Source organism: Mus pahari, chromosome 14 (assembly GCF_900095145.1).
Source record: "Mus pahari chromosome 14, PAHARI_EIJ_v1.1, whole genome shotgun sequence".
In the NCBI taxonomy this organism is placed as follows: domain Eukaryota; kingdom Metazoa; phylum Chordata; class Mammalia; order Rodentia; family Muridae; genus Mus; species Mus pahari.
Window position 1 is genome coordinate 45,548,244 of NC_034603.1, and position 12,959 is coordinate 45,561,202.

The window sequence follows — 12,959 nt, forward strand, 5'->3', positions numbered from 1 at the left end:
AGCGGGTAGGTGGCTTGGGTGCAGGGTTGAGGGATGGAAGGTACTCCCTCAGAGCGGCAAGTGACTCTCCTTCTCGTTCCCTTCCCGATAGAGCCCCTTGAGGAGCAAGACGGTAACTAACCTTGGGATGTAGGGCCCTGCTTGGCTGTCTCGCTGCTTCCCTGGGCTTCTGGGTACTGGGCTCATTCTCATGGCATGGAGAACTGGTCTAAGGAGAAGCCCTATTCAAGGATAGAAGAAGAGCCTGAGAACTGTGGGGCTTCCTAGAGCTCCACCTCACCCTCGTTGTCAATTTTCCTTCTCATTCGCATCTAGAACCTGGGGCTTCCTGAGGCCAGTTTCCCCATCTTTGGTCTTTGGTAGTTGCTGCTCTTTCTCCTGCATGTCAGGGTGGCGGTCACTAGGGGGCAGCAGGCACCTGGTGATGGATGGATTTAGCACTTGGGATCGATCGGTGCTTGTGGATGGTGCAATCTGAATCAGAGAAATGTTCTCTTCTTGGGATGTTGCACTGAAGGGCCAAGATGGTAGCAGCTCTTCACCCCCTTTCCCTCCTGCCTTGCAAAAGGGGGTGCCGGCTCTGGGCAGCACTTCTGGCTTTTGCTCTCACTGTCTTAGAGACAAGCAAGGGTTGCTTAGCAGGAGCTGGGAAGCAGCGGCGGCTGTGGGTGGGTGCATGCAGGAACAAGTGTCCGGGTGTCTGGTCTTTATGAGACCAGCTTTGGGTTAAAGAGGTGACCTTCAGACTGTTGGGCAGAAGGGTGTGAGGGCGTGTAGAGAAGTGCTTGTTCTCTGAGGAATAGGCCCAGGTTTCCTCTGACCCTTCTCAGGTGTGTCTGCAGGTGGAAGGCTGAGTGTTCATTAGCATCATTCTCTGCTCAGAGTTCCTAGTATTTCCCAGATGTGCATGTGTTTTGTGTGTGTGTGTGTGTGTGTGTGTGCACTAGCGCGTGCGCTCGAGTGCCCATGTGCACAGTAGGACCCCTGTGGGTCTCTGTCAGTGTGATGGCATCCACAAACACATTCCATTGAAGCTGTGCACTTTTTGTGTCTTGGAGCCAAATGTGATCGTGTTTTCTTCCCTGCTCATCTTCATAAACCCCTGCCTCCCACAGTCCCTTCCCGAGGGCCTGGCGGGCTCAGTTGATGACTGTTTGCTAACACACTGTTTTTCTTTGCATGCTGCATGCTGGTCCTTTGCCTTACAGAAGCTGCTGAAGGTAAAACCCTTGTTTCTTGTTGGCTTTCCCTAATTGCTATGATTAGACACGTGTTGGCTCAGGCACATACATCTGTGTGGGCTGTTCCCTTCCCCCTGCGGCTCTGTTGCCTCTCCACTGTTGAGCCATTAAGGTGTCTCTGGTCTCCCTTAGGGTAGGGGAGAGGGGAAGGATCTTAAAGTATCTAGGGAAAGGACATGTTCAGTTGCGTTCTTTCGCTAAAACCCCCACAGGCACAGGTAGCTGTGGCTCCTCTGCTCCTGTTGGTTGGGCCTCATCCTCTGACCCTGCCCTCACTCAACTCAAGCTGGAGTAAAGGGATTTTTGAAGCTAATTGTGCGCCCTCTAGTGGCAGCCCGTGGAGTTAGTGCTTCTTAGGATCTGCTCTTTCCCCCTTTAAGGACCCTGGGAGAGCTGGCAGTTGCTAGTGATTCTGTTCGCACAGCAAGCTCAAGCTCAAGCTCATGTCAAGGCTGTCTTTTGCCTCCGGAAGATGCCATCTCCCCCATCCTATGGGGTGAGGGTGCCGAGAGTCACCGCGGTCTTCAGATGTCCTCCGGGGAACCTAAGATGCTAGATCTTTTTTTTTTCCCCCTACCCTACAGCTGGACGAAAGCAGTTTGCCCGCCATGAATGGGCCCAGAAGGCGGCATACCTGCTGGGCTGCAGTTTGGAAGAGCTGTCCTCAGCTATCTTCAAGCACCAGCTAAAAGGAGGCACCCTGCAACGGTCCACCTCCTTCCGCCAGGGCCCTGAGGAGAGCGGCTTAGGAGAGGGTACAGGTGCCTAGGGCCCCTTGGCTGAGGAGTGGGATTGGAATGCCTTGCCTGGGACTTGTGGCCATCCTGGGGGGTGGGATGCCAACTAATGTCCTACAGACCCACAGATGTCCTACTGTGCGTATGGACACACACACACACACACACACACACACACATCTGGGAAATACTAGAAACTTCGGCTGCTTGCAGTGGGATAGCCCCGGGACTCTGTGCTAGCTTTGTGGGCAGCGAGCATTGCTGGGCAGGTAGGGTGGCCCCAAGGACTGAAGCTCCATTTGCTGCTCTGGTCCCCTAGGCACCAAACTGAGTGCTCTGGAGTGCTTAGAGGGTATGGCGTCTGGCCTCTACAGTGAGCTCTTCACTCTCCTCATCTCCCTGGTAAACAGGTGAGTGCCAGGTGGAATCCAGAGGCTCCCCCACTTTCTGCTTTGGTAGAAGTGGGTTTGATGTTTATGTGGTGGCTTAGGCAAGGCTGTCCTCCACCACAGAGGACTGGCTATCCCTCTAAGCCAGGGGCCCTGGCTACCTGGGCAGGGAAAGGGGCCGGCCACATGCCAGCGCAGAGAAGCAGGGCTCACTGTGTGGTAGTGTCCCATCCAGCTCTGACCCAGGCTTTTCCCACCAAGGGCTCTCAAGTCCAGCCAGCACTCACTGTGTTCCATGATGATCGTGGACACACCAGGCTTCCAGAACCCTGAGTGGGGTGGCTCGGCCCGTGGAGCCTCCTTCGAGGAGCTGTGTCACAACTATGCCCAGGACAGGCTGCAGAGGCTGTTCCACGAGCGCACCTTCCTCCAGGAGTTGGAGAGATACAAGGAGGTAGGTAGCTGCCACCAGGGCCCTGCCAGAGCCCCACTCCACCTCTCCTCTGGCCCAGGATCCTGGGCAGGGCCTCTGCACATGCGCATCACTGACTCCGGGTTCTCTGTCATTTCTGCCCTCCCTGTTTTATGGATGGAGAATCATTCTGGTCCTTAGCTGTGCCTTTCTTTGCTAATCGTCTGTGCTCTAGGAAGCTGAAGGCATATTCAGAATCCCAGGCAGGTCTTCTTGGTGGCTCTGTATGGCCCACTTTTCAGTCTGTGAACTGCCACAGTGCAGTTTCTACCTCACAGTGGGCCTGGGTGCCTCTTCTCCCAGATCCCTGACCTATATCTCTTGGAATCTATTGAGACCCTCTGAAGAGCTCTCTGGGATGGGATGAGATTTCTTCCTCCTGCGGAAAATGATATTTGTCTTGGATAAGAGAAGACCCCAGAGGGAGGGTTGTGGCTTTGTCTGCGTGGGTTCTGAGGATGATTGGGTGAAATGGAGAGAGGGCTTATTCTGCATTGCCTAATCAACTGGTGCACATAACAGCCGAGCACGGCTGCGGTTTAGTATGAAAAGAGATCTTATCTGTCAAAGAATCCTGAGTATTACTACCTTGGGAGGTGATGAGCAGTTTGTCCTTTGGGATAGTTTGTGGGGGGGTGCCTGCATGGAGATGCCCTGCCCAGCCTGCTCCTGTGGCTGCACAGCCCGCTCCTGTATACTCTGTGGTCCCTTGTGCATTACCGTCGTATCTTCTTTCCTAGGATAACATTGAATTGGCGTTTGATGACTTGGAGCCCATCGCAGACGACTCCGTGGCTGCTGTGGACCAGGCTTCCCACCTGGTAGGAATGTTAGGGAAGCATGGGCTAGCCTCGACTCTTTCCACTCACTCGCCTCTGGTACAGCCTTCCCAACTGAGCTGCTGCGGGGGCTGCCGCTGTGGCCTGAGGAAGGATCACACCCATATAGCATGCATGGCACAACTGCAGGCACCCAGTCTACCTGTGAGGGTGGCACACTGCCTGGCGGAGTGGGGAACCATAACCCAGAGTCCCAGCCAGACAAGAGAATGCCCCTCCTCTCTTGCTACCCGAAGCTCAGACCCTGTTCTAAGCCTGCCTGAGCCTTCAGTGTACTTGCCGCAAACCCTGATGTCAGCTGCTATGGGTTGCGGGGTGAGACTCCAAATCCAGAGGCTATAATCCTTCCCTCCATTGTCACAAGAGGAAGGCAGCCGCAGTCTCCCGGGGCCTTTGAGGAGGCAGCAGCACCCTCAAACAGGGCAACAGTGCAGGGGCAAAGATAAGTATGTGAGTCCTCACTCTGCAGCCTTGGGGACAAGCTGTCACCCTTTATCTTGGATATCTTATTGCCCGGGGCAGTGGCAGGCCTAATGAGAACTTGGCATTTGGTGATTGTCACCAATTCCAGAATCTGCAGCCTGTACATTTTTTGGAGAGTGCTATTTTTGCTGGACAGCAGAGCTCTTGGTCTCCCCGTTTGCCTGCGGTGGTCCCTGCTGGGCTAGCACAGGCATGGGGACAAATGCTTAGAGTGCCAGGAAACTCTCCAGGGAAGATGGAGTGTCTGTTCCTAACACCTGGGCTCCTGTGGTGGCCTCCCTGGAGAGCCTTTGACATCTTTAGATGTGAGGCAGTTGTCCTGGTGGCTCCTGAGCAGCAGGGGGCAGACGTGTGTCAGGCTGTAAATCAGGCATCCTCCTGAGGTTTCTGCTGTTTGATGGTTCTGGGGAGGGGTCTGCAGTGCCACATACCATGTCACTCTTCCTGCTATTTGTCTCCAGCTACTACAATACCATCACCACCCGCTGGTCCTTGGCCTTCTGGGACTCATACCCTACTCCCTTCTATGGGGAAAAAGATGTAGGCAGTAGATCAAAGAGATCAATCGTCTTATTTTCCTTGTCTGCCAGGCCCTAAAAGGCAAGAAGGGGGTGTGGGCAGTTCTTCATGCCTGGAGAGGACAAGGGAGATACCCACAGACAGAGGCACAGGAAGGGCACCTTTAGGTCAGATGTGGCCGCGGGCCTGGTTCACTTGGTCTCCATGGGGTATTAGAGAGAATTCCAGCCTCTCTTGAAAAACCAGAGGCTTAAAGGCCAGGCAAGCAGCTCATCTGGCAAAGCTCTTGTTGTGAAAACTGGAATTCACCCAGGAGACAGAGACAGGAGATCCCTAGAGAGCTGGCTAGCCAGATTAGCCAGATTAGCCAGATTAGCCAGATTAGCCAGATTAGCCAGGTTGGCAAGTGAAGGCAAGAAACCCTGTCTCAGTGTATAAGGTGGAGACAAGTTGAGGAAGGAAGATACCTGACATTAGCCTCTCCTCTACATGCATGTGCACACATGTGCACACGTGAGAGAGAGGGGTGGGGAGAGAGGCATAGGGAGAGAGGCGGGGAAAGAGAGGGAGGGAGGGAGGGAGGGAGAGAGAGAGAGGGAGGAAGAATGAGAATATTTGCCAACTCTCACTACGTGCAGGCTCTTCCAGGACAGTGGTCGGCTTGAATGGCCGTCATTCCCTTCAGTTAGGGACACATCCTGCTTTTACCCACTCTGCCTCTGTTGACCACTGCCTCTAAAGAGTCACCTGCCTCAGGGGTTTAGTCCTTGTGTTTGTGGCCAGCAGAGATCTGGGCACTCTCTGGGTTTTCCCCACGGGGACCAATGTTAACAGGACAGCCATCATTTATGAAGAGCCTTCTTTGAAGCTGGGTGTGGTGGCACATGCCTTTAATCCCAACACTCTGGAGGCAGAGGCACATCGATCTCTGTGGGTTTGAAGCCGCCCTGGTCCACAAAGTTAGACCCTATTTCAAAATAAATAAGCAGAGAAAAACCTCCTTTGAGCTTTGGCTGTGCACAGACTTACAGACTTCATCTCACTGAATCCTCCAGGGAGTGAGGGCAGTATGGGGCTGACCTTGCTCCCATGCCTTCTGAGGGGATAAGGATCGAGGAGAAGCTCTAAGTATGGAAGCACATCAGAAAAAGCTTCAGTCTTGGGTCCCTTTGGACCCGAAGTCCCATCAGTCTTTTGTGGTGGATTCTTAGCATTCTGTCTCAGCTCTTGTCCTGTTTATGCCCATCTCATCCACAAGGTGGCAGCAGTGAGCAACCAGCACCTCACCGTTCAGATTCAAGCACCTGTGACTAGAGCGTGTAGTTGGGAGGGGACGGACAGCTCCTTTTGCATAGCTCCACACAGCTGAGCCGGATCTTTTCCCTTGAACATAGGTTCGCTCACTGGCCCATGCCGATGAGGCAAGAGGGCTACTGTGGCTCCTGGAGGAGGAGGCACTGGTGCCAGGTGCGACAGAGGATGCCCTCCTCGACCGTCTTTTCTCCTATTATGGCCCCCAGGAGGGTGACAAAAAAGGTAGGTGGTGGCTGGAGGACAGCCCTTCAGCTTTGGAAAAGCCGGGTGGACTCTACCTGTACGTCCATCTGGGTTCTGACAGTCACAACTTTGCTTCACGTGCCCTCAGGCCAGAGCCCTCTTCTGCGAAGTAGCAAACCGCGGCACTTTCTCCTGGGCCACAGCCATGGTACCAACTGGGTGGAGTACAACATGGCTGGCTGGCTGAACTACACCAAGCAGAACCCAGCCACCCAGAATGCACCCCGGCTCCTGCAGGACTCCCAGAAGTAAGGCCACCTCATATCCCGCCCCTATAACTGTTCTCTGGGCTCCCTTCCTCTGGTGACATGTCACAGTCCCATCGCTAGCAAGGCAGATAAGCCTCTGGCCCCTGAGACAACAGTCAGGGCCACAAGGGCTTGAGGACACAGGAACAGAGATGAGAGGCATGGTTAGACGTGCCGATAGTTTTCAGTGTGGATGGCTCCCGCGCTCTTCAGAGAAAGCACACACAGTCGGCAAACTCATTAGCGCACACCCATAACCTCAGCGATCAGAAGTTAGTAGCAGGGGTGTCAGAAGTTCAAGGTCATCCTTGGCTGCATTTTTAGAAGATTTTATTTTATTTTTTAAAGATTTATTTATTATTATTCATTAGTACACTGTAGCTGTCTTCAGATGCACCAGAAGAGATGTGTCAGATCTCATTACGGATGGTTATGAGCCACCATGTGGTTGCTGGGATTTGAACTCAGGACCTTGGGAAGAGCAGTCAGTGCTCTTAACCACTGAGCCATCTCACCAGCCCCGAAGACTTTATTTTTATATCAGGAGGGTGGGGGGGGGGGTATGTGTGTGCAGTGCCCATCGATGCCAGAAGAGGGCGTCAGACCCCCTGGTGTGAGAGCCACAATGGTAAGTGACACACTTGCAGGAGCAGTCGGCACTTTGAGCTGGTAAAGCTATCTTTCCAGACCTCTCACCAAAATCCAGAAACGAAAAATCATTTAAAAACCCAGAAATCCATGGGGGGTGGAACCTTCCTTTAACCCTCAGGAAGCAGAGGCAGGTGGATCTCGGTGAGTCTGGGGCCAGCCTGGTCTACAGAGTGAGTTCCAGGACAGCCAAGGCTATACAGAGAAATCCTGTCTCGAAAAACAAAACAAAACAAAACAAACAAACAAGGGCAGTTAAAACCCAGAAATCACATAAGCCCTGTCATTCCCTCATTCACATCATAGATTGTTAACTTCTCCCCCTGTAGACAGGGACTTGTAGGTGCCAGGCAGTTAGCAGGGAGGACAGCACACATCCCTGCCCTACACAAGAGAGGTCCTGACCAAGAGATGCAGTACACAGACTAATTACATGGCGTGCTGAACTCTACACTAGAAACCTCTCCCCTCACCAGTGAGGAAGCAGTGGATTTCTCCCACCGCCCTCTCCCCTCTCCCTTGCATGGCCTCTGCCTGTCTTGGGTTGTCTCTTCTTCCGGTTTTTCTGTAGGACATACTGCTCCAGTAAATATGGCTCAAGACCGTAGCTGTATTGGTGTGTGTGTGGTGTGTGTGTGTGTGTGTGTGTGTGTGTGTGGTGTGTGTGTGTGTGTGCGTGTGTGTGTGTGTGTGTATGTGTGTGGTGTGTGTGTGGTATGCGTGTGTGTGTGTGCATGTGTGGTGTATGTGTGTGTGTGCGTGTGTGTATGGTGTGTGTGTGTGCGTGTGTGTGTGTGTGTGTGTGTGTGTGTGTGTAGGGAGTGCAGCCTCTATTGCCCCATGTTGGTTGTAACTCCTTTGCTGGGCTTGCCTCCCGCAGAAAGATCATCAGTAACCTGTTTCTGGGCCGGGCGGGCAGTGCCACGGTGCTCTCGGGCTCCATTGCAGGCCTGGAAGGTGGCTCCCAGCTGGCCTTGCGCCGGGCAACCAGCATGAGGAAAACCTTTACCACCGGCATGGCAGCTGTCAAGAAGAAGTCACAGTGCATACAGATTAAGCTGCAAGTAGTAAGTGTCCAGCAAGGTCCCACGTCCCTTCCTTCCAGCAGTTTGGGCACTCAACACACTAGTGGCATCGGAGCCCACTCAGATCCACCGGCCTTGATCACTGCTAGTGGGGTGGCTGCCACTGGCCAGGCAGACCTGAGGAGGGTAGGGATGTCTGGGCTTAACAATGTCCTAGCAGGCGGCAGACCAGCTGCTCTCCTCTGAGGAGTGGAGGTACCAGACATCGGAGCACTGAAGGCAGCCCCTTTCCCTTTGGCAGGATGCCCTCATTGATACCATCAAGAGGTCCAAGATGCATTTCGTGCACTGCTTCCTTCCTGTGGCCGAGGGCTGGCCTGGGGAGCCCCGATCTGCCTCTTCCCGCAGAGTCAGCAGCAGCAGTGAGTTGGACCTGCCCCCGGGAGACCCCTGCGAGGCCGGGCTGCTACAACTGGATGTGTCCCTGCTCCGGGCCCAGCTCCGGGGATCCCGCCTGCTTGATGCGATGCGCATGTACCGCCAAGGTGAGACAGCTTCCCTCCCAACCGAGCTCCGGAGCTCTTTCCCAGAGCTGGCCCCATCCTGCTCTGCTGCTATCCTGTCTAGGATAGGCTTGAGGTCCCTTCCCTCTGAAGGTTCTTCTATTCCCAGCCCAACCTGTTGCTTTATGACTTTCTACTGTGGGATTCTCCTCTTCCTCCTCTCCCTTGCTCATTCTAGTCCTACACACACACACACTCACTTACTCACGCGCATACACACACACTCACTCACGCGCATACACACAGGCGTGTACACCCCATTCCTAATGCCCTATCATTTGCTCTCTCGGCCCCTCTCGCCCATCACCCCTGGTGTGGGCAGGTCAGCTCTGCCCCTAGCATCAGATAAGAAGACTCAGTGCTCTTTCAGCTCCACCTGCCCAACGGGAAACAGGTGCTAAATCTCTTGGAAGTACATAAAATTCCCAAGAAAGGTCAGAAAGAGCCTTTTAATGGACCCAGCTCCAGGGGGAGGGGACGAGGATGGCGGTAGCAGTTGCCATTTGTACAGTATTCATGGCTCGCCAGGTGCTCATCCCAGCTCTTTCACACAGTAATTCACGGCAGCCTCGTGAAGCAGTGACTACTGTCATCTCTAAGTGAGGAGACAAACCTCAGAAAGGCTAAGGAGCATGCCCAGGGTCACCCAGTGGCAGAGCTGGGTTCCAGCCAGGCCGGTTCGCTTGTCCGGCCTCTCGCAGAGAAATTAGGAATTGCCAGGTTTCTGCTCTTTGTTTCCTCCCCATTGCCTAGAAGCTCAGGCCAGGCCCCACCCACCCACAGACAGGTCCCTGGAGGTATCCCCACAAGCACCCTCATTTTTCCTCAGCAGTGAGAACCAGGAAACAGGCTCCCTACCCCGTTCTAAATAAATCATCGATCTGTCCCCACGTCTTGATATGGAGTTGGTGTTTATTATTTCAAAACCAGATTGTTACCGCTCTGAACCGAAATCAATGTGCTTTACTCAAACAAGCAGATCGATGAGGCCAGCGGCAGCGGCCACCCCCTCCCCCCCCCAGCCCCCAGCCACTATCGATAGCGCTGATGATTAATTAAGATGCCAGGCGTCCAGACCTGCTATCCTGGCCCATCAATTTAATTGCAATTCAGATACAATCAATAGCTCACTTTGTCTCGGCCCCTCAGCGGGCCCCCGCCTCCTGTTCCAATTATCAAGCACAGGCATCAGCCTCCTCTCCCAGTTGGAGGCTTTCCCAGAGCTGGCTGGCCAGAGCAAGCCCCCAGCTGGCTGTCAGCAGCCCAGGTGTGGACGCCACTCCTGCCTCCAGCAGCAGCTTTGGTGACCTTGGGCAACCCAGAGGCTCCAACCTCAGGCCTCAGTTTCCTAGGCTGACAGCTGAAGCAGATCCTTCTGGGATCCCTTTCTGGCCCGAGGCTCTGTAACCTGGGGGAGTGGACCTTTCGGTCCTCTACCGTGCCCCCCCCCATGAAATCAGCATAACTGGAGTCTCCTGCTGGCCCCTCTCCTGACCTTGGTCTAAGCCAGGAGCCATCTCACCCTTCACCTCAGCCCAGACACTCTTTAGGGGAAGAGAATTTCAGGGATTTTTTTGTTGTTGTTGTTCTTGTTTTTGTCATTTTAACTTTAAATTCAAGGTCAAGGTGGGGCAGGGAGGGAGCCCTTCCGTAATCCTGCTTCAGGAGACAAGAGACAGGGAGGTCCCATTTCACTGCGTGTTTACATGCTAAGCTGCGCTTACTACATATTTTCCGACTTGGTCTCTGTGTCTACCATGTGGAATAAGGTCCCAGGCCCTGTTTAAAGGTGAAGAAGGGCCTGGAATGTGACTTCAGCTTATGATAGAGAAGGGAGCCCCTTCTCAGGAAGCCCTCCAAATGAAGATGGGGATGGCCGGCAGGTCTGGGTGACCTCTCCAGGGTACTTTATACCCTTCCAAGCTCAGGACTCTGTGATAATAGACTGAGCGAAACCTTGCAGCCTTAATAAGGAAAAGCAGTAGGACATCAGATTGTAGTTGAAAAAAATGTGGGGGCTAGCCGGGCGTGGTGGCTCACACCTTTAATCCCAGCACTTGGGAGGCAGAGGTAGGCGAGTTTCTGAGTTGGAGGCCAGCCTGGTCTACAGAGTGAGTTCCGGGACAGCCAGGGATACACAGAGAAACCTTGTCCAAAAAAAAAAAAAAAATGCGGGGTTAGCCTGGGCATCCAGACCCAACCATGTGACTTTGACACACACACACACACACACGCACACACACACGCACACGCACACGCAGAGAGAAAGAGAGAGAGAGGTGTGTGTGTGTGTGTGTGTTTACATATATTTACAGTGTTGGGAATGAACCTGGGGCTACATCTATGCTTTTCCCTGAGCTAAAGCCTTCATGTCCTGTTGTAGACCTGAGGGTCTGTCCTTTCTGGGCCTTCCCCGTCCCCAACCTCCACAACCACCACCATCCCACCTCCCTCTCCTCTCCACCCCGCCTGCCCAGTCAAGCTAGGTATTAACGATCTACTTCCCTTCCGGTTCTCTGTCCAGGTTACCCAGACCACATGGTGTTTTCCGAGTTCCGCCGGCGCTTTGATGTCCTGGCTCCACACCTGACCAAGAAACACGGGCGTAACTACATCGTGGTGGATGAGAAGCGGGTAGGTTTGGGTCTCCAGGATCTCTGCAGTTCTCTTCAGTCATTCAGAGCCTTCTGCCCATCTTTCCTAGACACTGCAGGCTGGTTCCTGTTCAAGGTTATCAAGTTCCAGCCAACCATGGCTAGGAGAGATACAACACTGCGGCAGCCTGGAGTCAGCTCAGAGCAGGGGCTGCAGGGATTAGAGAGGAGCCACTGTTGTTGAAGGCCAAAGATTTGGGTGTCTGTGTCTTAGGCAGCCAGACAGTCAGACTAAGTAAACATGCCAGGGCCTCCCAAATAGACGACGAGGCTTTGTGTTTGGGTATCCGCTGATGGCACCTGGGTCCCTTGGCCTCGGCTTCCATTCCTGAAGTAGGAATCTGTCTAGGGCTGGGCCAGCATCCTTCCTAGGAGGAGGCTGAGGTAGCAAGTCTACTTTGGTGCCAGGAACATATGTGTCTGTGAGCCTCTTACTATCAAGAACTATCAAGAACAACCAAGAACTGCAGAGGAGTTTCTTTACCGTTTTACCCTGCCACCTTGCCCAGAGGCAACTCCTCAGGCAGCCAATATGCCCCTTCCTGTGCACCAGCCTCACGCTTCCGACTTGACTCTGCAAGCACCTCAGACTTCAGGAGGCTTCCCTGGAGGGAGGGCACGAAAGCCCGGGGAAGGAGAGCCCACGGCACTGCCTAGTCTGTCCCTTCATGTTCCACCCATGCCCTGACTCGAAGAAATACACTCATGGAAGCCTCAAAGATGTGTGCAGTCTTGGGTGTGTCAGGGTTCCACCCCCTCCTCTCACAGGCCCTGACTTCATCCTAGATCCCCTGTCAAGGCTACAGACTGTGCCTGTCTCCCTGGAAATGCTGGCCTTCCCAGACTGTCCTTTCTACACGAACACCCTTCTTGTCCCCTTGTGTCCCATGCTCAGGACATCTGCTGTTGGACTCCACGAGACCTTTCTGGTCTTGACTCATTCTATTTTCTGTTCCATCACTATTTTTAAAAGTTTACTAGCCAGGCAGTGGTGGCGCACACCTTTAATCCCAGCGGTCAGAGGCAGAGGCAGGTAGAGCTCTTGAGTTCAGGGCCAGCCTGGTCTACTTAGGATGGCCAGGTTCCAGGATAGCCAGTGCTACACAGAGAAACCCTGTGGGCCTGAGTCCCAGAGGCTTTGCATGGAGATCTCTGGCCAGGCCTGGTGCGAGGCCTCCAGCGAAGGTTCTGGCAAGTGCGGGCAGGGAGGGGAAATCACTTTCCTGCTTCTGCTGCAGCAGTCAACTCCGCCTCCATCTCTGTCTCTGAATGATGGCCACATACCTCTCTGCGGGGGGGAGGGGGTGTCAGGAGACTGTGGGCAGGAGTTGGGGGACCCAGGAGGCATGGCAGAATACCTGCTGTCCCATGCAGGTGGAAGTCACCACCCATCGGGTCACCGGGGTTCCAGACCTTTGCTCGAGTGGGGACCAGGCTGTCTGTGCACAGCCCATCACCCCACAAAACTCTATCTCAAAAAAAAAAAAAAAAAAAGAAAGAAAGAAAGAAAGGAAGGAAGGAAGGAAGGAAGGAAGGAAGGAAGGAAGGAAGGAAGAAAGAAAGAAAGAAAGAAAGAAAGAAAGA

At 53.7% G+C, this 12,959-nt stretch overlaps 1 protein-coding gene across 14 annotated transcripts in view; it reads left to right on the plus strand.

Annotated features, from left to right (window-relative positions):
- Positions 1-12,959, plus strand: part of Myo18a (myosin XVIIIA) — a 105,868-nt gene that overhangs the window by 61,093 nt on the left and 31,816 nt on the right. For 5 of the 14 annotated variants that reach the window (XM_021212873.1, XM_021212879.1, XM_021212881.1 and 2 more), the window contains 10 exons: positions 1,209-1,220; positions 1,826-1,996; positions 2,298-2,388; positions 2,629-2,821; positions 3,580-3,660; positions 6,075-6,216; positions 6,326-6,485; positions 8,014-8,200; positions 8,460-8,703; positions 11,246-11,355. In XM_021212873.1, coding sequence (XP_021068532.1) covers positions 1,209-1,220; positions 1,826-1,996; positions 2,298-2,388; positions 2,629-2,821; positions 3,580-3,660; positions 6,075-6,216; positions 6,326-6,485; positions 8,014-8,200; positions 8,460-8,703; positions 11,246-11,355 — 1,391 coding nt within the window. Of the gene's footprint in view, positions 1-91; positions 113-1,208; positions 1,221-1,825; positions 2,003-2,297; positions 2,389-2,628; positions 2,822-3,579; positions 3,661-6,074; positions 6,217-6,325; positions 6,486-8,013; positions 8,201-8,459; positions 8,704-11,245; positions 11,356-12,959 lie in introns of all 14 variants that reach the window. The other 9 variants (XM_029546174.1, XM_021212878.2, XM_021212874.2 and 6 more) reach the window with 3 other exon arrangements.